Source organism: Serinus canaria, chromosome 1A (genome assembly GCF_022539315.1).
Source record: "Serinus canaria isolate serCan28SL12 chromosome 1A, serCan2020, whole genome shotgun sequence".
In the NCBI taxonomy this organism is placed as follows: Eukaryota; Metazoa; Chordata; class Aves; order Passeriformes; family Fringillidae; genus Serinus; species Serinus canaria.
Window position 1 is genome coordinate 61,380,879 of NC_066314.1, and position 23,954 is coordinate 61,404,832.

Below are 23,954 nucleotides of genomic sequence, written 5' to 3' on the forward strand. Positions count from 1 at the left end.
TCCCCGCTGAACCAAACCAATGACAGGAAAGGCTCTCTTTAGAAACTGTTGGAAAACAAAACAACCATGTAGCATTCCTTGGTGTGGAGGACCAACCTACTCTCCAGTTCCAGGGTCACTCTGCCATTGCAGGCAGTTTTTCGGGGTGTAGGTGAAAAGAGAGCAGGGGAGGCACACAGTGTCACAGCTATGTTAGAGTGGGTAAGGCTCTATGTATTACAATACTCTTTTCACTTAAGAAACCTGAGATTGACTCTCTCAACTGGATTTTCTCATGCTTGCTTTGGGACTCCAGCCCTTTCCTGACCCTTTCTCATCAACAGACACAGTGAGAGATGTTGGCAACAACTAGTGTTTCCCCCTATCAAGGACTAAATTTTTGTTCCCATTTCAGACACGTGACCAGGATAACCTGATGATGAGGGGGGACACTGTCCTCCCACTCCATCGAGAACATAGGCAAACAGCAGAATGAGAATTCAGTTTCCAGGGAGGAAACCTGCTATTTCAACAGGACAGAAACAGACCAGTCCACAAATGAGTCCCCAGACCCTCTGGGTCCTCACAACCGACCTGGTTGCTTCTAGCCCATCCAGTGCTTGACAAAACACCCAGTTATATGCACTTCTGACCCCAAGGAGCCACCCCAACACCTCGCCAAGTGAGCTACAATTGACGACGTGGGAAAAAAACCCAACTCCACCAGCAGGAGAAAATCAGCAGTAACAACCCCCCTCCCCCCCCCAAAAAAAAAGAGAAGAAGAAAAAGAAAGAAAAAGAGCTGAGAGTAAATTCCAACTAGCCTCAGTCAGTTTCTAGGAGTACCAGTGGAAGTAAACCCTTAAACCGCGTCTGTAGTTTGGTAAGGCACTACGAGGGAATGATGTAAAACTAAGACTGTGACAGTTGTAATGGCTGTGCCGAGGAACACATCACAGAGAGAAGGCAGCATCTGCACTCACACACACACACACACACACCTGGACAATCACATTGTTACATGCCTATGTTATATCACTTTTCTTTGTGCAATCACATTGAGGAATAGTCTATTGGTATCGTTGAAGTTCAACACAAAAGAGTAAAAAGGGGTATGACCTGTATAGTGCTACATTCTACCGGGGCTGGGGGCAGGGGGTTGGGGGCAGCTAAAATGTATCCTCCTATACTAAAATGGCTAGGGATTGAAAAGGAACACTTCCAAAAAAACAAAACAAAACAAAACAAAAACCTAGAAAAAAAAAACAACTGAAATCCAACATACATTATTAGAGATCTTGTTTAGGAATAGCATTTCTCAGGGATTTATCCAGTGTGTTCAAGAAAAGGGAGAAACACCCCCATTGCTTCTGCTCTCAACCAGTGCTGCATGGCCTGTTTGCCCAGGTGTGTATAAGTGTAGCAGTGTTAGGCCCAAATTTAGAGCACTGGGACAATGTGTTGTCCTCCACCCTCAGCCTCCCTTACCCACTTTTTCTGTTAAAAATCCCGCCAAACCTATGTATACTCTGGGATACAAAAAATGCTGTATAAACCCTTTGAAATGCTGGATAAATCCCTAATCCATATACCTACAGAATTAAAAACCTAATGGATTTCATTTTAGGTGTTCTGGACAACAAATTTCTAAATGTAGCTCACTATTGGATGAAAATAACCTTTAAAAGTCTGTTGGTGAAGTTCTTCAAAAGACAGGACCCGCTGGAGGGTCCTTCTCCTTCTCTCTTTCTCTCTAGTTTGGTGCAGAATGTTTTTTTTTTTTTTTTTTTTTTTTTGTGGTTTATTTTTTTCTGTTCTTTTTTTCCATTTTCTTTTTTTTTTTTAAATAAAAATTGTAGAATTGGTTTTCCCCCTTCTTTCCTCTTTTTCTTTTCTTCCTAAAGTCTCCTTCGTTCAAGTTTCACACGAGCCTCCCATTGCATTGTTAGTTTGTCATGTTCTTCAATACAAAAGCGGCTGCCTCACTCCCCCCGGGCTGGGTGCGTCTCTTGCTCTTTATTCCAGTGTTTAGATGTAAGGGTACTGGTTGACCTTGGTGGGGCTGAGTGGGTATCCAGTGTAGACTGTGGAGGCTGGAGAAGCACTGATATAGGTCTGATGGGCAAACTGAGCCTGGTACTGACTCGGGTGGATGGTGGGCGAGGGCAGGACGCGCGGGCCCATGCTGACAGGGACCTGGTGGACGATGCTGGCGGGGTAGGTGGTGTGCTGCACCGCGTGCCGGGCGGAGCCTTGCGAGGCCACCAGGTGCGCGACGGTGCCCGTGGAGCCCAGGGCGGCGGGGGCGGTGTATGTGTACAGGTGGGGCTGGGTGGGCAGGTGAGCAGCAGCAGCCGCGGCCAGGTGGGGATGGACCGTACCGTGGCTGGGGCTATTGTGCGGGAAAGAGTACGGGGCCTGAGCTATCGTTGGAGTGATGTAGGCTTGCTGTCTCCGGTGACTCCCTGTGCGGTCAGTCGAGATGTGCTGCTGGCCCTGGATAAAGACAGCAACAGTGATAGGTGGTTACAAGACAAGAGATGGCTCTTTACCTCCTCAGTAGTGTCTGGGAGCCTTCCTGCAACACCAGGACAACCTCAGAAAAGTCTCCTGAGCTCCTCCTGACACCCTCAGCATTGCCAGTCTTCCCTTGAAATCGGGCGACAGCAGTGGGTCCCTCGCAAGCCCAGGAAAACCCTGTAGTTTCCTACATTGACCAAAATGACCCCCAGAAGATAAGCAAGTCCCCCAGTTTGAGCTACAGCCTGCCGACACAGCTACCAAAGACACAACCTCAGATGCCCAGCTCCCAGGAACATCTTCCTCAAGTCCAGTTGCTCAGGCAACAAGTGTTTTTTGTTGGTGAACTTTCTGATGACAAATTGTGGTCTACAGATAGCTCAGGGGAATGAGATTGCCTAACTATGCCTGGAACAGGCAATTTATTTTTGTGCAGTTTGGGTATTTGCAGTTAATGATTTCCTTGGTTAATAAAAATAACCACGTTATTTTTTAAGGAGAAAACTCTCAGCTTGATTAGATCCTGCAGGTGCCTGGTGCCCTCATTGTCCTTAGCTAAAATTACTTGAGCACAGGAAACTTCTAGCAGTGGGAACGGACCAATGTACTTTTTTTTCCAAGGGATTTTTTTAAGCTTTCTTGCATTACACAAAAATGTAGGGAGTTTTCCCAGTCATTTGTAGTCAGAATATTAAATTACCAATAAAGCAGGAATTAGAAGACAGAAGGAAAATGCTCCATGCTTTTTCCTTATATTCTTCCAGACCTTTTCATTCTTTTTGTGAGCACTCTCAGTGCCGTTACTGAGGGAACATGATAGCCACACTCCTCCCCAACTCTTGCAAAGAGCATCTTGCCCACTTCCTCCATTTTCACACACTTTTATTTAAAATTTGTTCACATTTTTACATTTCTTCTGCATCTTGAAGGAAAACGGACATTCTTTTCCAAAATAAACAAGTTATTTTTCTTTTTAAAAAACAGTTCTGCTAATATCCAGCTCTGGATGCATACCAGCACCATCCTCTGAGCTCTCCAGACCTTCTCCTCTTGAAACACTGGTAACTGAGCTGTAACTTCCCTACTCTTCTCAACCCACCTGAGGGAAGAGAGAGGCCCTCTCTTCACATCTTGCAGGATGTGATAAGGGTATTATTTCCTGCCACTCCTGGGAAGTTCCCTGAGAGTTCTGATCACAGATTAGGAAACATCACAAGAACTGCATGCTGCCAAGAAATGGGATTTGTCCAGATCTCAGCCCAGCTTTATCACAGGATGGATCAAACTCATTACATGAGGTCACCTACATACATAGAGGCTCTGGTTTGCCTTGTCCCACCTGATGGGGACTTCTCTACCAGATCCACAGCCAGGCTTATGCACTCTCTTCACTTGGAAGATATTCTCCCATGGTTACTTACAGCTAAGGAGACTTCAGTCCTTCCTACATGCTCCTGCTGCACTCCTTTGCAGCTGAGTCCTTTGTGGCTGCATTTCCCCTCTCATGTTATTCCCCCTCACTCTTTTAGACCAACAAGCTCCAGAACACACAGAAAGAACATCCCCAGCCCACTCAGGGGTGTGATCTACACTACCTCTGCTGCCTGAGCTGGAAGATCAAGGTCTGCAGTCAAGTAAAAACAAGTTGATCAAACTCAACACAGGGTCCTACTGCCACTAGACTGGAACACGACAGCCCATGATGGAGGAGTGGTAGGTAATAGCTGGATGATGCACCACCAAAATCAGCCTTGGTTGACTTACCTGACTTAGATTTAGAGGCTGCTGCTGCTGGAAATGTGCTCCTGGTCGCTGCTGCCTATAGGCAACGGCTCCAGACGAGCTCCCTGAAGAGTGACCGCTGGTGGAGGTCACGGTGCTGGAGGACTTGGACTTGTAGGAGGATGAGTGGTGACTGGTGGTGACTGTGCCAGGAAAGGAAACACATTTGTAGCTTACATGACATTGTTTAATTGCTCACCCTACCTTTTCCTCACTGAGTCTCCTCCAGAGTGGCTTTTGGAAGGAGACATACAACAGAAGCAGGTTAAGAAAACTGTTTCTCTCAATTAACAGAATACCTCAGTAGGGCTTGATATATACAACAGGCCTGTTATCCTAGAGGCAGACAAACAGACCTGATTAACTGGACCCAAAGCAGGTCTGGAGCAGGCTTTATAGATCCTTCAGAACCATGAGACAATGTTCTGCCAGCAGAACTGTACAATGCAGGTACAAATCCCAAGGAGAGGAAGGAAGGTATGGTGTGCACAGCTTAAAAACACCCTGGCTTGCCTAACATCAGGTGAGTGGGAAGGGAGGGAGAAGGAGCCGGTGGGTAGCTCGCCCTTCGAGCCTTTGTGTTCACCAGCAGTGCATCCAAAGCAAGGACTGCCAAGTAGCTCAAAGCCAACAGCTTCGGGCCAGACTTCCACCATAAAGCCCTTTTCAACACATCACACTATCTAGCATTGCAGAGGTTCTGGATGAGCAAACCTCATCAGTCCACAGTGAAGATCCTGGGGAAATGTTCTTCCCAGAAACATCAACAAGTTTGGATGAAAAGTCACATGTTTCCAATCTCTTACCCGTTTTCAATCTCTTACCCGTTTTAACGGCCCCTTTTAACGGAAAGGCAAGGCAGCAAAGGTTCACACTTGCATTTGGGTGCCTTTCATGTCAAATGTTGAGCTAAAGGCTGCATTCTGTTCTTGGGTTTGTACAGAACTAACTGGGACTGACACTTGACCCACGACTCCTGAGTGAACCAGGACACATAAATAATGCAACATGGCTACCAAGAACAGATGTGTCACTTGAGAGAAGTGCAGGAGCACAGTTTCTTTGGGAAACAAACCAACCAACCAAACAAAATGAAACTGAACAATGAGATTCTTCCAAGATAAATCATTTATTTCTTACTAATTTTCTTGACGGAAGAGGTGCAATTTACCTGGTGCCAGGCTATCGCACTCTACCAACACCTCACTGGCCTGGGTTTTCAGTGGTGGCACGATGATCGTTCGGGGGTTCCCACTGCAGTGAGTCTCTGGAACCCCTTTGGTGTCGTAGCTGTTCCCATTGTTCTGCCCTGTGCGATGTTGCACGGCGTAAGGGCTGTTGTTGCTGGAGGAATCGGAGTAGGGGGAGTCATGCACGGTGACACAGCTGATGACATTCTTCCTTTGCTTGGACAAGGTGCTGCAACACAAGCACACAAGTGGAAAGAGTGAATGGGCAATGATTGACTCGACACCACTAGAAGGCTCTGCCTGTGGCAGATGAGCTCTGTAAGGACAAAGCACAGCCTTCAGTCTCTGCCGGAGAGAGGCTGCTTAAGCCAAATCCTGGGCTTCAAAACTCCATCGTTACTATTCCAGGAAAGCCTTCCTGGAGGTCAAGGAGTGAGTAAGATGTTGTGGATAGATCTTATATTCACACTACTTAGAATAGCACTGAACCAGACTGCCAGATTTATTTTCAGACTGCTTTTTATGTACGTGTGCAGTAGAAGCCCAGCAGTTATACTATGCTTTGTTGCAAGTCTCACCACCCACACAAAAACGTGGCGGTTTCTCCCAGCCTTTCAGCAATGATTTAATAATAGATGCTATGACTTTTCATGCTTAAATTCCATGAATCTACAAAACACACACCATTCTATTTACTAAGATGGTACAATGGACACATATTCTCAATAAGAATTTGAAAATGAGGAACAAATGAGAAAGAAATAAACAAAGTACGCAATGCTTTTGATTTTCTTCAATTTCTTTGAACAGGCTCTGGGTCTCCTGACTCTAGTGTAGATTATCAAGGACCTGCTGCAACTAATCTATCTATGACATCAAAAAAGTGATTAAAAAGGCACATCAACACTTCCAAGATTAGTGCTGGAAGTTCATTAGACTAGACTGCATGAATACGATTGGGATTTGCTCAGGCTATTGTGTCTAATTATTCCTCATGGTTTCTCCTTCCTGTTATGAGCTTGTTTAGGGAGAAAAAGAGAGAGTGAGAAAGAGGAGGGAGGAAGGGGGATGGTGAAGATTTGCTTAAATGGCTCACATCCTTGACAGTGCACAGACCTTGACTACAGAAAATAGCTGTTATGTTTCACTGATTGCATTATGTTGTTATGGCAACTGAAGTTTTTAAAATGATGAAAAGAAATGGATAGCACATAAAAAGCTAAGTAATTAGGCTTAATGGTGGAAACAGCCCCAACAGGAACAGAAATGCCATGGAGAAAAAGGAATCTTAACTTCATGAGTGTGCACTTTAAATAGACGCTTCTTTCCCATGAAGCGTCCTCTCCATTTTCTCAGTCTGGCTAGTCCAGTCCAGGGAACAGCTGATTAATCTGGTCTCAGTCTGTGCTGAAGCTGTTTGTTCCCTGGTCTCAGCATTGCTTCTTTCCCAAAGGAAGGTGGAGCAGACACTGAGAACAGTTTCCTTCCAAGGATATTGTTTGCCTTATTTATTTTTCACAGTCCTAAAGGAGCACTGGTGGGTTCCCATCAACTTGCCCATGCTCAAAGTCTTTCTGTCAGCATTCACAACCTGCAACTCACCCCCCGTATCCTGAGACTTGGGGTTGGAAATCTATTTTCTTTTCCCTTTAAAGAACACCTTGGGTTGCTGCATTCACAAACAAGTTCCCATCACCCAGATGTTCCCTTGGCTGTCATTGCAGGGTCCTGGTGTGCCCCGAGGAGGATAAAAGACCACACTGTTCTACTCACAGTGAAAAACATGTTTCGAGAGGCCCCTGCCATCCTAAAAGATTTTAACTTGAAACAGGGCAGATGATAGAGAAAGGGGAGCTATTGCACAGCAGTTGGAAATAAATCCTTCCAGGGGCAGGGATGGATTGACAAGGGAAATGCACAACAGCAAACCCCCATATTCTGGCTTTTCACAAGGAGCTGGAGAGTGCTGGATTAGAAATGGAAAGAGCAGCAGTGCATCTTAGATGGACAATGACTGTGTGTGAAGAAAGATGTAGCAGTTTGGATATGCTGCTATGAAAGAAGAATATTAAGCCAATAAAAATGACTAATATTGCATCAATATTCCCCTCTCCATCAGCAGAAAGGCCTGTAATCACACATTTATGAGTATCCATGCTGCTTGCCCTTTGCAGCTACCCTTGGCTGCCAGTTGGGAAGAGAGATATATTCTTTATCTCTGACAGTTATTACATTTTATAAAGAAAAATCAAGTCACTAAAGAGTTTTCTGACAACTGATAAGGTCTAACTGTTCTTTTACAGTCCCTTCCTGATCTAAGTGGCTGAGCTGCTGAACTGGAAATACTTGCTCTCAGCTGACAATTGACATGAGAAGGTTGAGCTGTAGAACTGGAAGGGTAATTTTCTGTGTAATCTGGGCTATTTATTGTTTTAGCATGGGCATATTTTTCACCAGTTTGATTGAGGGCTTGTCAAAGCAGGGACCATGGGATCTTTCTCCTATGAAGTGTTAAAGCTCCTTGGTTACAATAAAAAACTCAAGTATAACTGTTTGATTAAATAAGTAAGTGACTCCCAAACCCAAACCTTTCCAGAGAAAGGGACCACATCAGGGTATTAACTCATTTCATGGATGGGAATCTGAAAAGGACCAGAGCTATGGTTGTGCCAGGCCTTATGCAAGTGCTCAGCACTGCTAATACGTGTCATTTCCCAAAGTCAACTGGACTATTCCTGTAACAGAGCTAAAGCCCATGGGTAAATATTTGCAGGATTAGGGCCCAAGTGATCAGCCTCTCAATTCAGCAGGCTGCATCATTTCAAGCACACGAAGAGTCCCACTGAAAGCAGCAGGATTTCTGTCTCTAGGAAAAGTAACAACTGTGGTGGATGTTACTGAGAAGTCCTCAGTCTGAACTAATCACACATGCCCAGAGCTCAGAACCTGCTGTACCAGAGCCTTCCTCGGAGATTAAGGGTGGGAATCTCAAAAACATCAAAGGCCCAACTCACGCTGAAAATCAGTTGATTCACAGGCTTAAAGATACACTTTAATCCAAAATGGAGGCTTTTGAAAATTCAGCCCAGCAGTTAGCATTGCCCCTACTCAAAGTCTTCTTGGTAGCCAGCAGCTTTTCCCCTTCCAGCTCCCTCTCAGCTGCTCTTCCCACCTTGCAGGAGCCCAGGAGTTATCTGTGTGAGGCCCAGGCTGATGGATTGCCTTCCCTGCTCACAAACTATCAGGACTGAGAGCTTTTACCTGTTGACACAGCACTTGCCTACTCAGCAAGCTTACTGTATTCCTATAACTCAGCCACAGCTTTTGGGGATGTTTGTGCTTACACAGAATAATACTATTAAAAGTCTTTGCCCCCTTCCTATTAAGCTCTCTCCAAGCCTGGTAATTGCTTTCCCTCCTGCATGCACAGAAGCAGCAGCAAACATGATTTAGTAGGTTGGAGAGCTGGTCTGTGGTCCTAGGCAGCTCATGTGCCTATCTGCATTGTGTGGGAAGGTGTATTTTAATTCTCCAGAGGAGGGAGGGGGGAAGACTGGTGAAGTGGCAGCAAATCCATCCACACAGAATGAAAAGCACTGAGCCAGGCAGGCTTTTTAATCCTTACTGCCAGGGTTTGTGTCCCCCCTTTTGGGGGGACACAGATAAAATGAGCACTGCTTTGTACATTTATTATTAGTTTGTGAGTAATATCCCATTCTCACCCAGTCCTAAAGAGCTGATCCCCAAACTTGGACCCAAACCAGCTCATGCCTGTCCAATGTGCAGACACAGAGCACGACCATGCCTTTTGAGTGGAAGCAGGTCTTGGAGATGGCTCTCTAACATATACCACCCTTGGGAGTGCCCAGCAGAGATGGCTGAGGGAACCTATTCCCTCCAGCAAGGAGAAGCCTGATAGAGGAAAAGGAAGGAAGGCAGTCCATGCACAGGCACCCTGCAAGAACCTAAGGTTGGTCACTTGAGATACTGTTACTGAAGACAGATGTTGAGAACAAGAAGTGAGTAGAAATTAGGGAAAGAAAGATACTGAACTAGGTGCTAAAATAATGCTGAATCCACCTCAATAAGCCAAAGATAAGGACAGAGACAACTCTTGAGATGATTTTTACTTGCTGAAGGCCCAGCCCAAAAGTTTGGTATGCAGCAGCATTGTAGGAACAGGATCTTTTTTTTTTTTTCCGTGAATGAGTTACAGCAAAATCACAGAAAAACCAAATGGTGTCTAGTGGGAGCAATTCTCCAGCATGTGGTTCACTCCAAGAGCTACAAACCTTTTAGTGCAACAGAGTCTTTTAGCTCTCAAAGTTATCAGACTTTGGGGATGAAGGCAGCCATAGCACAACTGTACCTTTGACCTGGTGTGCATATACACCAGGGCATGTTAGCTTTACCTCACATCACAAAAACTCTGTTCTAGGTCTCTGAAAACTTAATGACATGCAGCCCTTTCACTTTGCTGCTTCAGATTAATCCACCTATTCTAGGAAAGCATGGAGTCAGCCAACAAAAACTCACACCACAACTGCAATCAGTCTCCTCATGTTGAAATCTTATGCCATGCATAGCTCAGTGCTGGGAACGTGCCCCCTCTCTTCAGCTCAGCCTCCATCCTGACCTGTTAATCTGCTCTCACCTTCTTTGTGAATTTGTGATGGTAAGAAATATTTATCAAGTACTACACAGAGGCCATTTTATTAGGCTATACAGCATGTGTCATTGCTATTTAAGTTATAAAAACTGAATTGCTGAGCAGGTTGTAAAGGTCCTGCTGCTGAAGGTCTGCTGACAGAGCTACTGTCTATTTCTGTAATTTTAAGTATTAGCTGCATGTCAGTGTGTTCTGGAGATGGAAGGCAGCAATCTTTTAACCAAATGACTGTGGTTAGTCAGTGTATTGCTATGCAGAGTCAGTGCATTACTATGCACAGCAGAACACAGCCACAATAGGCTAGATGTCAAAAGAGAATTACAAATGGTGTTTTGCTCCTCACACATGCACATCAGCAAGTTGACAAAAACACCTGGTTTGTGCCTGCCAGAACTTTCTGTGTGTAAGTCTTCTGAAGTGGGCTCCACCACCACCGCACTACGACGTGAACAAGGTGAATAAAAACTTGCTTATGCTCTGTTACAGAGGTGAGACTCACACAGAAACTAGACCACAGAGCTTCCTATCTTAAGAGGGAGGGGAAAACCCCATAAGCCCACTAGGATTTTGTGCCAGTGAAGATGGTCAATGAGGCAGTTCCTCAGTATGCTAACAAAACAGCAGCAGTCAGTCTGCCTTGTCCAGAAATAAAGTGATAACTGTCAGGATCCCATGGAAAACCAAGCTGGAGTGATGTTACCTACGACACCAGCACAGGCAGAGGGGAACTGAGGGGCTCTCCTGCCTCTTTGGAAGCATCCCCAAAACCACTCAGCTGAAGGTCATCGTTGTGTTGTTTCAAGGAAAGTCATGTTTCCTTGGCTGCTGCACTCATTGCTTGGAGTGGAGGTCATCTGGGCATGTCACAACAGCCTGTCCACTCCCCTTCTTTGCACCCCTTCCTCCTGCTGTGCTCTGCAATGCATGGATGCAGAAATATCCCTCACTGGACCACCAGTACAGCCCAATGCATCCCTCCCCAGGACCTTGTGTGCTCTCACTCGCTGCCACAGTTCCAAGGTGCCTTTGTGCCTCTCTGTTCCATGTCTCAGCTCTTGCTTTCTCTCCCCTTCTAAGCTTCAGAAATATTTAATCAAGGGAGGATTTACATTTAAACCAGTGCAGCAGGTGAAGCTGCATGCTGGGGAGCAGTTAACCCCTACTATGTGCTACTTGCTGAGTGTGTGCTCCGACCACTGTGACTGCACTTGCACCATCAGTCAGCTGCCCTGTCCACTAGACTTTCTTGCAAGAGCAAGCAGAGAGACTAAAAAGGAGTAAATTTTAAAAAACAAATATCAGTCTGCTTTCTGTCTCACTCTCTTCTCAGTGCTTTACAAGTAATGGTTAGACCTAATATCTTCCATTCAGAATAAATGACAGTTGGAGTTATTATCTTACAGCGCAGCACTGAAAGTCTCTTTGCCCTATGAAAGCTCTCTGTAAAGCATTTTGAGCTGAGAGTGTACAAACTCATTAAAAAAACAGGGTGACAGAACTGTTTCCTGTTCTTATAATGCTCTTTATAAACCATTATTCCCCTGCTGTTCTATAGGACAAAATATCGCATGCAAAACTTTGTGAGCAGCAGAAACCAGGTAAATACAGTTCCATTTGGTAAAAATGTTCCCTTTTTACATTGACCATTTCAATTTAATTTTCGTATTATTTGCTTATATTTTGCAGGAACAAAACCCTTCATTAAACCAGAAGGGAGAAGTCTGCTACTCAATTAGGTAATTTCCTTGCACTTTCTTCTCTTAAACAAAGGTCAAAACTTTTACTAGTTTTGAAGCTCTCCCAGATTTCACTGTGTTGAGGGTATTACTAGAAAAAAACCTCAATGTAGCCAGCAAGAACGCCTTGTTTTTGATGAAATGACTTTTCTAATCAGGAATTTGCCCCCTGAAAATTTCTGGCCATCTCTGTGAGGATGGGCCCTGCTGAACTGTAGCTAAGGTTCCTCCTGGTGACTGTGCCTTAGGCACAGGGCTGGGGCCCAGTAGATGGCCCCCTTTGACAAGGCTCCACCAAGCAGGTCCTCCAGAGCTCATCTCATGCCTCCTCCCCGGCACCTCTACCCAACAGGAGCCCAACATTTTGAGATGACTATCGATTTTGTAAAGATTACACCAAGCTACACTCACCAACGGTGCAAAATGAAAAATGTGCTGTCCTGCTTTCCTGATGAGCTGGTATTTCATAAACACGTATAATACTTCCTACCCTTCAGTAGGGAAAGGAAAATCCTACCCACATCACAATTTTTCAGATTTTTCTTTCACCAATAAAAATGTGAATTCCCTGTATGAGAAAAGCTATCTCTGCTCCTGTGGTATTACAGAAAGGCTTTTCTGTCTGAGTAAACCCAAGCTGTAAGGCTCCTTTACTGCATCAGTAGTATCATATTTTAGCAACATTACCAGTACTTCTTAAACTGAGACTGACAAACTCTTACATTGTCAAAGGATCTATTACTCCTCACAACCAATCTCTCTTCACTGAGGAATCAACAGAATAATAATTTTTAGTCTCATGGGTCAAAGGGAAATTTCTAGCCCAGAAGAAGTAAAAGAAAGAGGTGCTGCAGCAAATTCAGGAGCTGATTCAGTGACAGGGAAGGTAATGCAAAGTTACCACTGCTATCAATAAGATGTGATTAGGCAACTACCTTTGATCTGTCAAATGCCATTTGATTTCTATATTCTAATCTAGAAAAAGCTAATGTTTCTAGGATGTGAAAAATAGCATGTTTCAAGTGATTCCTTGAAATTTTCACCCCCACACCCCAGCCATTACCCAATATGGTAATATTTGCATATATGAGCCAGACAATGCATTCTTTGCATGGTTTCATTTTCTACTCAGATCCTGAAGCTTTGGGCCCTGATTACATTAAGCACATACTTCACTGTCACTCCCATTTTTCTTGGGGTCAAGAAAATAGGCAAGAAAACTTAGAGGCATTTTCCTGAATGAGACAAACTTTCAATGAGAAACAACTTCAGCAGGGACAAAGTTCATTGGCATTAAATGCCGATACAGCTTCCTTGACTGGAAGTTACACTCTCACTCCAGCTGAGAACCTGGTCTTACATCTACCCATGTCAAAAGGTACTGAGCAAATTGATTTTGCTCTCCTGGAGACTTTAACCAAAAAATTCTCATTCTGGCCATGCTGTTTTCCACCTGTGTCTCTACCTCTGATTCTCCATTTCCTCTGGTTTACATCTGCGCAGGAAATTTAACTCACTCATGTCCATGCAAAATGTCTCTATGTGGCTCAGGAATTAAATCTAGCTCTTAAGCTCTGGCCTTTCTGGAATGCTGGCACCCTGGCCTTCCATAGATATGCCATATGGATACAAAAAGTAGCCAGGGATCTGATCCCAGGCAGGAACGTGTCCGGAATATGCTTTAGTCATATCAAAGCCAGTTTGTTTATGTATGTCTGGCTCCCAGGACAACTTTCCAAGCCCTTCAGCAGACTCAAATCTTTTAATACCTCAAACTCCCAACTCAATTTCTAGACATGTTCCTGAACTTGATTCTGTCTGTCTTTCTGGAGAGGTGCTGAGTAAAGAAACTAGTCAGATGGCAGCAAAGTTGAAGGGGCTGCAGTATCCCAGCTCTTTCCTTCACACCTCTCTGGACCCAAGAATGAGGTCCAGATGGTAAATTTAAGGATTTGCACTTAATATCCCAAAGCCTGGAATCAGCACTATGGGTAAACATGCTTTAAAAGAGCTCCCATAACCCTTGGGTTTTCAGCATCTCTTTTGTCTTGCCCTTCCTTTCCCAGAAGAGCCCTGGAAGTAGGGGGTCCTTATTTATAGTACCCCTGACTTTCACACTGGTCTTCATGCAACTCTTTCTGGAAACATGCTTTCTTCCCCCATCTAAGCAAGGAATGTTGCAGCAAATTTTAATTTTTTAAATTTTATTTTTGAAGTGAAATATATTACACTGTCCTGTGAATCACTGCATTCATGGCAAGGCAGACTTTGAGCCCTTGCTGCCCAGTGGCATTCACTAGCACAGAGAGAGGAGTAGGAAATAGTGGTGGCTCTTGGGAAGCATGTTGAAATTCCAGCCTGAATCATATGGCTTTTCTTTACAGATTTTTAGCTCCTGGAGGCCAAATGTGTCACATTTGCTCTGTGCACATTTGCAGGCTTCACCTTATCACCACACTGCAAGATGCAGATATACAGAGAGGTATCTGATGATTAAAGCAAAATCTGCCATGGAGTGTGTTCTAAATAAGTAAAAAACCAATCCTCTCTTGACAACACTGGAAAGATAAGGTTAAAATTTCCTATCTCAGTTACCAATATAGAGATGGTATAATTATTCAGCTGTTTGCAAAGCTACTTCTCTACATCTTATAAAGCAGAGTGACATCTTGTGACTGGCATCAGATGGGAAACCCAGAGCACTTGCATGTGATGAAAGGTGCTGAAAGGACAGTCCTAGAAAATTAAGTTCTTTCTGATCCACAAGGGATGATCAACAATGGCAGCAGTCCTGGGCCGTGCTGTTCACTTGGATGAGTTAATTCTCTGAGGAGCAAACTCAGCCCTCACTTTCTAGCCTCATCTATTCCTCTCTGTAGTCAGACAGAAAGCAGTTTCTGCCACTTTTACTATAGTTCAAGGATATTTTGGCAACACAATCAAGATTGAGTAACTCTCTTGCAATATATTTATCATTATTGAGTATTTATGACAGAACCACTGTTTTTGAGAGCTTTTAAAAGAAAACATGGAAGAAACATATGGAAGATGTCATTTAATGCTCTTTACAGATGCCTGGATCACTTAGAGAAAAGGCAAATTTAAGGTCTCTTCCTTCTAAGTCCTTCTTTCTGTCCTTGTTTCAAACAGATATCTAACTTACAGAGGGTCATCACCACAGGCTAGCTAAAGTCTTCTTTCCACAAAAAGGAGACAGAGAAAACTGGTCTTTCCTCTTACAGACGAGACACTATGGTAAGGAGAGACTACTGCACTTCTCCAAGGCAACACAGCAGATGTACAGCACAGAAGGGAGCATCACCTGAATCTGTAGAGTCCTCAGCTAGTAATTTTCCTCACAAATCAAAGACAACCTGGCTGATGAGACGCAAACAGCCCCTGGAACCACTTTTATGTCGGAACCTAGACATTCCTCTGACTGCCCTGGAGGACTCGACACCCTGGCAGGGGGCTCAGAGACCTTGGCACGGAGTCAAAGACACCTGTGCCTTGGATTTTAAGCCATAGAAACAATTACCAACTTTGTGTGAGGAGTTACAAGCCACAAGAGTTTGAGTAGAATGATAGTGAATTTATCACTGGGTGAAAAAACAGAATTTTGGGGTTTTTAGAATGGGGGCTCAGGAGGCAAGATGGAGGAATCTGGATGTGTACTTCTTTCTCCTTCTTATTCTTGTCCTCTGTCTTCTGCTGTGATGGTGGCACTTTTGGATTGGTTTAGGGTAGAGACAAACTGTCTAACATAGGTGATAGGTATTGGAAAATTATTGTAAATAAAGTACACGTAGTTTTTAGTATAAAAAGATAATATCGCCCTGAGGGCAGTCAGTGTGCCTCAAACTGACCTGCTGAACAGACCTCAGTGGGTCAGAGAAAGCATGTATCAGATAAGAGAAAATAAACAACCTTGAAAACCAGAGCTGAGGAATCCCAACTTCTTCTTTGAGTGTGGGGCTGTAAAAAGAGACTTTTAATACCTCGGGAGCCATTCCAACAACAAACCCAGCACTTCTACACCCCTCTCTCCTTCCTCTGCACACAGAGAAGAGCAGAGAACAGCAGCTCACCTGGTGGGTGCATGCTTCTGCTCTTCCTCCTCGTCCGTGTCGCTGCTGATGGTGATGACGCTGACGGCGGGGCTGGGGGTGTCAGGGATGACGATGGTCTGCCGCTGCCGCTCCCGCGCGCTGCCGCCGGCCGCGTCGCCCCAGCCGCACGTCAGCGAGGTGCTGCAGGCAGGGCTGGTGTGCACCATGGCACAGCGCGGAGGGGTGTTCTCCTTCACTCGTTTCGACCGCTGGGGCGAGCTGATGGACTGGGAGGATGACACTTCATAGGTGGATGCATTGCTGGAAACGGGGAAAAGCGTTAGTTGGTTAAAACTCTGCATGCTTGAGTCGCCCGTTGCCGTGGTTTGTGAGTCCTGGTCTCTGGTTCAGTAGTGCTGATTTATGGAGTCTAGGGAAACTGCAAAATTGGCAGAGCCACTTCTTCATGGAAGACAGTGCCTTGCATCACTTATTCATGTAACTGGCTGAAAAGTAGTTTCTTTTAATAAAAAATTCAAATTTGTTTTCCCTGGAAATTTCCAGATAAGAACTGCTGCCTCTTAGGAGTTTGCACTGGGAGGGTAAAGGCCAGCCACAAAGCCCAGACATACAGAACAAAGGCAGGCACAGCATGGCTGACACAGGAGGAAGAATCACCCAAAGGATAATCCCTTCCTCCTGCATCCTGCATGGATGCATCATGACCAGATTATTTTTTTCTGCCCAAAAAGTGAGGTAAAATTAGACTTTTTTGTGGAAAACTACAAACACTTTTCAGGAAAACTGCTTTTTTAAACAGAAATGAATTGCTGTTTAAGAATCTTTTTCAATGAATATTTCCTGCTCAATACTTTATCCTCTAGGACAGTGGTGTCCCATGGATGAGAGCGGGCAGATAGGAGTACATATACTCAGTTTCATTCCTGTGTGAAACAGCATACAACATCTATAAATCAGAAAGAAATAAACAATAGATTTATTACACAGTAGAGAAACATTCCCCGTCTTCCTCCTTTAGCTTCCCTGCCTGACCAGTTGGAAAAGTGACACTTGGATCAGGGATCCTAACACAAAACTATCAGCCAAACAGTGCAGTGTGGGTCTACAGATGGGGTTATTTACCAAAGCACACTGACTAAAGCCCATTTCACTCATTTCCCACACTTCCTTTCTTGGTCGTATTTCTTTTTGCTATTGCAGAACATCTGGAGGTTCAAAAAGGAAGAAAACCCCAAAGTTTTGGTTTTGTTCTACTGTGGGGCCTGGGCTGCATGTTCAGCCTGGCCCGAAAGCTAACAAAAGGAATAGGTGGCATCCATCAAAAGGAAGTCACCCTGGCAGTATATCACACTACACCAACTTACACAGGCTCTTTTGCATAACAAATGGCTGCACAGTAGCATTCAAAGTGCTTTTTGAATACCAATGAGCAGCATGGAGTACCCTCCTCTCCAAAGGAGCATGGTTCCTCATTTGGCACAAAAAGAGTCACAGTCAATGAAGCTGTAGAAACTCTTTGCTCTGAGAGTGCCCCATTCCTCCTGGACACAGCCACCCCACCCTAAAGTGAAAGGAGAGGGGAGGCCCTGCAGAGGCACACTGGCTGCAACAGGCACTCTCTTTTGCTGGCTAGCTGGGGACAGAGCTGCCTCTCTATGTTATGAATAGACGAAGACAGCTGGAGCCCACCCAAAGTAAATCCAACATTAGAGAGCAGATAAATGGGAAGGATTTAAAAAGTGCCCTCTTAACTTGAGTTGAATTGGTTGTGAAATCAGAGCCACTCTGGCACCAGTCCGGTCACCCAGGAAAACCACAAGCTCAAGCTTTTGCCACTGCACAAGTGGTGACCCATTTTGGTTCTCTTCCCCTGCACTGTTTCGTGTTTTTTCTTTTAAAAAAGAAGTGTGTTAGTTGCACAGCCCAGAGAACCTTCTCCAGAGCAACTGCACATACATCTTGAAGAGCCTTGTCCTCTGAACAGGATTACAATGCTGTGACAGGCACTGCAACCATCCTACCATCTGAGCTGTGCAAGAACCCCCAGAGTTTCTCCTCCTTCCGGAGCCAAATGGTCCTACTGAGAGATGACAGATGCTAAGGACTGCTCTGTATGAGCTACCCTTATAAAATGCTCCCTGGTTTATACTGCCACAATTGTAATAAGGCCAGGGTATAATATTGGGCACCTGTTGCTGGTGTGGACTGTTGAAGATGGGGCTATTGACCTATGATAGGAGCTAGAGAGCTCAGGTAGCCCAAACTATCCCAGTCCTCCACTCCCCATGGCAGTAAAGCTCACAAGACTGGCATCACCCCACTGCTTTTGAAAGGGCAGATCTTATGTGTGCACATCAGGCACATGCTCCCGAAGATGCAGCCTCCTCAAGGTGCATGTGCTGCACCTCAGGAGTGCTTCTTCAAGAGGATGTGGGAAGAAAAAGTGTGGCAACTGGGCACTGCGTCACACTGACCTGAGAATATGGTTATGTTTTTAAATCATCGTGACTACAAGGCTCTGGGTAATTGCAGCAGCATAACAAGCTGTATGAACAGGGCCTGAGCCTCCCATTCTGCATCTTTTCCAGCCACTACCTCCCACACAAAACGATATAAAACACCCCTGACTACCTCCTGGGTACCAAAGAGGCAAGGGAGCCAAGAGCCCCATCACGGAATGTGTGATCTAATCTCTCTCTGGCTGTAGAACTAAGCCTGTTTTGCCCCACAGGTGTCAGCGAGCACCCCCCTTGCCAGCACACCAGTGTGGCAGGGCCGTGGTCAGAAGCAGCTGGGCTGGGAGCCCCGGCACTCACCGTGGAGCCGACTGGTGCTGCTTGCTCTTCCTGGCGGAGGCAGCGGCAGGCGGCTGGCGCATGACGTGAGCGACGCCCACGTTGACGGGCTGGGCGGCGGGCAGGGCCACGTGGCTGGCCAGCAGCGTGGGCTGCTGCATGATGGGGTTGTAGTGGCTGCCGTGGGCGTGCGTGTTCCTGCACAGCGGGGACACAGGCACACGGTGAGATTGCAACCGGCGGCTGCTCAGCAGGCTCCTCCACGCAGCCTCCCACCACCCTTCACTGAGGTGGCCTCTCCTCCAGGGACTGTTGGGTTCCCAGCCTTCCCAGGAGCGTTTTCCCCAGGGAACAGACTGAAGGAGTGGTGTGGATGCAACATTCCACTCCAAGGCCATGGAGCAGAGAAGTCTCCCACAGCTGTCAGACAGTGGTGTCACAGGCTGCTACCCTTCTCCCCTCAGCCCTGCAGCCTAGCAAGACCCCAGCCCTTATGGCTCCTTCAGCACCTGTGGGTACTTCAGGGCTCCTCCAAACCTCCCCAGTTTACCTCCAGTCTGCCAGTGGTTGGGTGCCTGCCATGGACTCCGGGATGACGGTCGCGTGCTGGACAGAAGTGTGGGTGGCCACCCCGGTCAGCTGCTGCCAGGCAGGAGGGAGCAGGATCTGCTGAGTGCCACTGGGCCATGCTTGCTGTCAGACAGAGGAAAAGCAATTCCTTAGCAAAAGGCATCGAGCACTGAACATGAGCGATGGTCCACACTCAGCTGGGGACTCTAATAGTGATGATCATGGTCATACTACACAGCTCTGACAACCTTTCAGTCACAGAAGACAAACACTGTCAGGAAACCACAGTATAAGCAGGAATAGTTACAAACATTGAGAATGCAAAGGAGGGGGCAAAAAAATCCTTGCCATACAAAGCAGCAGCTGTGTTTTAGGTTAAACAGGTAATGGAAGGGATCAAAACTTGTTGGCATTTCTAACCGAACATCAAATTTTTTAGCACCTTCTAATTTTGACTCTCCAGACCAGCTGGACACTATGGCTCCATTGTTCATTTCCCCTTTCTACAGCCAGCTTACTTTTTCAAGTAATGCACAGCTACACATTGCATACCTGTCCTCTCCATGTGTTCTCCAACTTTTCCTGCCTCTTAGTGGATGGAAAATCTCTGCCCTTTGAGTTGAGCCATCATTCTGCTATGCAATCACCCCTCCAGCTGTGCTGCCACAGGCATGACTCAGGTTGTCCTGCTCCAGTGACTCCACACAAGTCAGATGATTGTTTTTTGGATATGGGAAACTTTCTTAGCTACGTGCTGCCCGAATGTGTGTGTCAGCTTTTTGCTGCTGGGCTGAGGAACTCAGGGGTACCAACTACAGCCCACCTTAGCCCCAACCTGCACTACTGTACTGGGCTTGTGTTATCTCACTGCTCTAAGGAGGCTAAATTTGAGGGGAGGCTTCTTCCAGGCATGCATTTATCCCCTTCCCCACCCTCAGATCGTGTTAACTGTCCCCATGATTCCCTCCTATCCCCCAGTAACGCAAATCCCAAAACAATCCTACCTGCAAAAAACCATTTTATCCCAATTCTACTCCTAAGTTTGATCATCTTGTAACTTTTTGTGTTGCTGAGTTACATGAAAAGGCTGCTATAGTGAGGCCTCTTGGCCACATCTGCAAAGGATGGAGAGTCACAAGGCTCCTGAGAGCCCTTCATCTAGGGAGCCACAACCGTGGACTGGTGATGCCTGGAGCAGGTAAAAGGATGAGGCAAAGGCACAAAAAGATCAGGGAGGGAAAAAACCTTCTTATTATTCTCTTTTCTTTTTTTTACCTCAGCTTTGCTTTAAAAGAGGAGACTGAACTACTGTAGAAGTCAATCCCAGGGGACTACCTGGATTTACTTGCAGACAGAACTGCTTCCTCCCTTTCCAGGAAGGGAATGGAACAAATCTAAGCTCCTTGTCCGACTGCAGTGCATAAATTTAGATGCAGTGTCAGGGCCTAGGCACAAATTCCTCACTTATTAGGTAAGGACCACTGAATCATTTAATCTGCAGATAAGACTTGTCTAGGCTGATCCAGCAGCACTGTGTGCTGTGCTTACACACAGAAGGCTTGTCCTGGCAGCTGCAGCCTGTTCCCAGTCAGTGCATTACTATGAAATTTTGGTGGGGTGGTGAAGCAATGCTCTGGCCTTTGTCCTCAGGAGCTGGTGGGTCCCCTGGAGGGACCAAGATTGTACTCCAGACATAGAGCAGGAACAACTAATGGAATAACATTTTGAAAGCCAGTGGCAGGACTTCTGTAGGAAGTGTTGTTGGGAAGGAGTTAAAAGGAGAGAAAATCAAGAATCCGGGTGTTATTCAAGGGCAGGGGACAGTTATGGGTCACACCATGAAAGCCTGCTGGAAAACTGTACAGCTTTGCCTCTTTTGAGACATGAAGCTGCAGTGAGCTGCGAGTGAAAACAGGATCAGTCTCCTTTCACTGGTCTCTGTGCATAGAATACGTGGACCACACTTGCCTGAGAGGATAAAAAGAGACCCAGAGAAATTACAAACAAGTTACTTTAGCCATTGACCCTGCATCCTGCAGGCTGCTTGCTCTGCCTTGCTTCAAGCCACAGGCTGCAGACACACAGCTGCCAGATATGATGCTCAAGCTCTGTCAGTGCCTCCTGCCCTGGATCCCTCTGTCCCTCATCTGGGACATCTGGTCCTGTACAAAATGCACAGGGAACTGGATGCCAGCTGCACTGGGATGCAGTAAGGCTTTACCAGCCACAGGCCTTCTGAGGAGTGCAAACACAGAAACCTGGGCCATGTGCTGGGCAGGTGGGGAGAAAGCCTGACAGCACTCCACAGTTCTGGGAGCACAAGGAGCAGCACCATGCCTCATCAGTGGGACGAATAAATCAGGGGACAGAAGTGGGCTCTGGAGGCGCTGCACTCTCTGCTGGGGCCAGTCCCTCTCGCAGTTGCATGGCTGAAGAGCATTAGATAAGCAGCTGTGCATGAGAGGATCAGCTCTCTGCTGGGTGAGAGACACACAGCCGCCAAGATCAGATGTGACTACAATGCAGCACAAAGAAACTGTGTTTTTCCATTCAGGAAACTGGGATTGGGTACAGATTTGTTTATCAGACCAGCTGCTCAGCCCAAACTGAGCGAGGCCCACGGACACCAGATGCCACCAGCATCAATCAGAGCACCCTGCCATCAGAGACAGCTCGCATTTCTCACCGTGTGAACAGCAACAGGCATATCTCCTCTCCTTTACTACATCAAAAATGAAAAGTCTGTGCAAGTGAGGAGTGTTTCTCAGAAACAGCCAGAACTCCCCTCTGGAAGTGACAGTGAATGAAACGTCAGTAGAAAGTATGAAATGGGATGCCCATCAAACAGGTGTTCATGTGGCAGAGGCAGCACTGAAATTGGTAACCTGTGGGCAGGAGGGTGCTCAGGAAGAGCTTTACTACCAAACATTCCTCATTTACATAGAGCCAGCAAAGCCACCACAAGAGGAAAGAAGGAGCAGGAGGTACTGAGATCTTTCAGGATCCTTCTGTCCTTGAGATGGTTCAGATCTAGCCCTCACCCCTTCAAGCCCCAAAGGACAGCACACCACAGGAGCCTGGCAGAATGATGGGGGCATGTAAAGCTAGCTCTGTGACCTCCTTCACTCACTGCCTTGGCTGACTTCTTGCACAAGCAAAAGGAGCCAGCCACTGAGCCTGCACAGACTGCTCCTTGCTTTGCCATGGCTTTTGTTTCCCTGCCTCTTAGGCTCTTCTTTCCCCCCAAACAAGGGAAGTGGCCCATGTCAGTTGTTACAACAGGCTGCAGCTGAGATCGGTTTGACATTTCAGACAGCTCTCTGACAAAGGCTCTGCTATTGGGAAGGGGCAGGGCTGATGGAAATCACATAGGCTGCAAGCTGTATTTTGATCTGTCTTTACCAGGTAAGTGTGACTGGCAGCTGGCAAAGGAAGGCAAGAGCACCAGCAGTGCAACACACAGGTGTAAACCCTGAAGTCTGCTGGTTCCTGACTGCATATGAATGTGCTGGCATGGCAGATCAAACAAGCCTGAGACAGAGACGTGCCTTTGTAACTAGCTGGTCATCTTTTCCAGCTTGCACAACTTAGTTTTAAGTATACTAGGTGGCTTTTTTCCTTAGCTGGCATCAGCAGAGGCACCATGGTGCCAGTTCAAAAACAGTTGAGGCAGATTCACTGAAGCCTGCACAAGGAGGAATGAAGTGCTCCTCTGGTTTGAGGAGTTGGGGTACCTCTTGGGGATGTGCATGTAATCAGTAATACCATTCCTGTTTTTTTTTTTTTTTTTTTTAGGAGAAACCATGCTTTTCCTGTGAGAACATTTCAGAGAATTGTGCCAGTAAGAACTGCTGACAAGGAGAGCTCCTTGAGTGTGGGGCCCTTGCCTCTGCCTCCTACATCTCTCTCATACCTCACGAGCAGAGGTCCTCATAAAACAGAATGGTGAAAACTTAAAGCATGAAATGTATTTATCAGCTGCATGCCATTCACCAGTGCAACTCCTGGCTGCAAACTACCCCCAAGATTTTGAGTCCAGGAGGATGAAGGAGGTTATTATAGGTTCCTTCTCAGCAGAGGCTTGACACTGCTTTCCCTAAGGCTTTCCCACTGATTTCAGTTGAAAAGCAGAAAGAAAAAGGGTTTTTCCAGTGGCTTTTGCAACTCTGACATAGCCTTTGAGCTGAACAATGAGCTGGGGGAGATTTTGACATTTCAGAGAAAGCTGCAGACCCATATACAGTTGCTCAAGTCTCCAAACTGCACCACAGAAGGCCCTCAGAGAAAGCTTCTCTCCTCAGCCTCCAAGAGCTAAACAACACAGTAAACTCCTGCTGAGCCTTGTGCCTTTAGAATTCCTTACCTGTGCGAGGAGTCCTGGCTGGATCTGAAGAGGCTGGGCCCCAGGAGCCTGGGTGACGATGGGGACGGCGTTCTCCATCCGGACCGAGTACCCAGCGTGCTTCGAAGGGGACGCTTGCAACCCTGTTCCACCAGCACAGAAGGGACAGCATGAGCCACCAGCAGCACTGCCAGGAACAGGGGCTGGCTCTCAGAGGAGCCTAAAGGCACTCACTGATGTCCACTCAAATGGCAATTAATTAATTAATTAATTATTCCCTCTGAATAATCAGCTATCAGAG

The 23,954-nt window shown here is 46.2% G+C and overlaps 1 protein-coding gene across 2 annotated transcripts in view; it reads right to left on the bottom strand.

Annotated features, from left to right (window-relative positions):
* Positions 1–1,750: 1,750 nt before the first annotated feature.
* The window catches only part of HIPK2 (homeodomain interacting protein kinase 2), a 126,670-nt gene continuing 104,466 nt past the window's right edge, over positions 1,751–23,954 (bottom strand). For both annotated transcript variants that reach the window (XM_050985849.1, XM_050985840.1), the window contains exons 9-15: positions 23,675–23,796; positions 19,292–19,434; positions 18,763–18,939; positions 15,965–16,246; positions 5,453–5,700; positions 4,264–4,424; positions 1,751–2,475 (exon numbers count right to left, since the gene is read on the bottom strand). In XM_050985849.1, the coding sequence (XP_050841806.1) occupies positions 2,008–2,475; positions 4,264–4,424; positions 5,453–5,700; positions 15,965–16,246; positions 18,763–18,939; positions 19,292–19,434; positions 23,675–23,796 (1,601 nt within the window). In that variant the 3' untranslated portion in view covers positions 1,751–2,007. The remainder of the gene's footprint in view (positions 2,476–4,263; positions 4,425–5,452; positions 5,701–15,964; positions 16,247–18,762; positions 18,940–19,291; positions 19,435–23,674; positions 23,797–23,954) is intronic.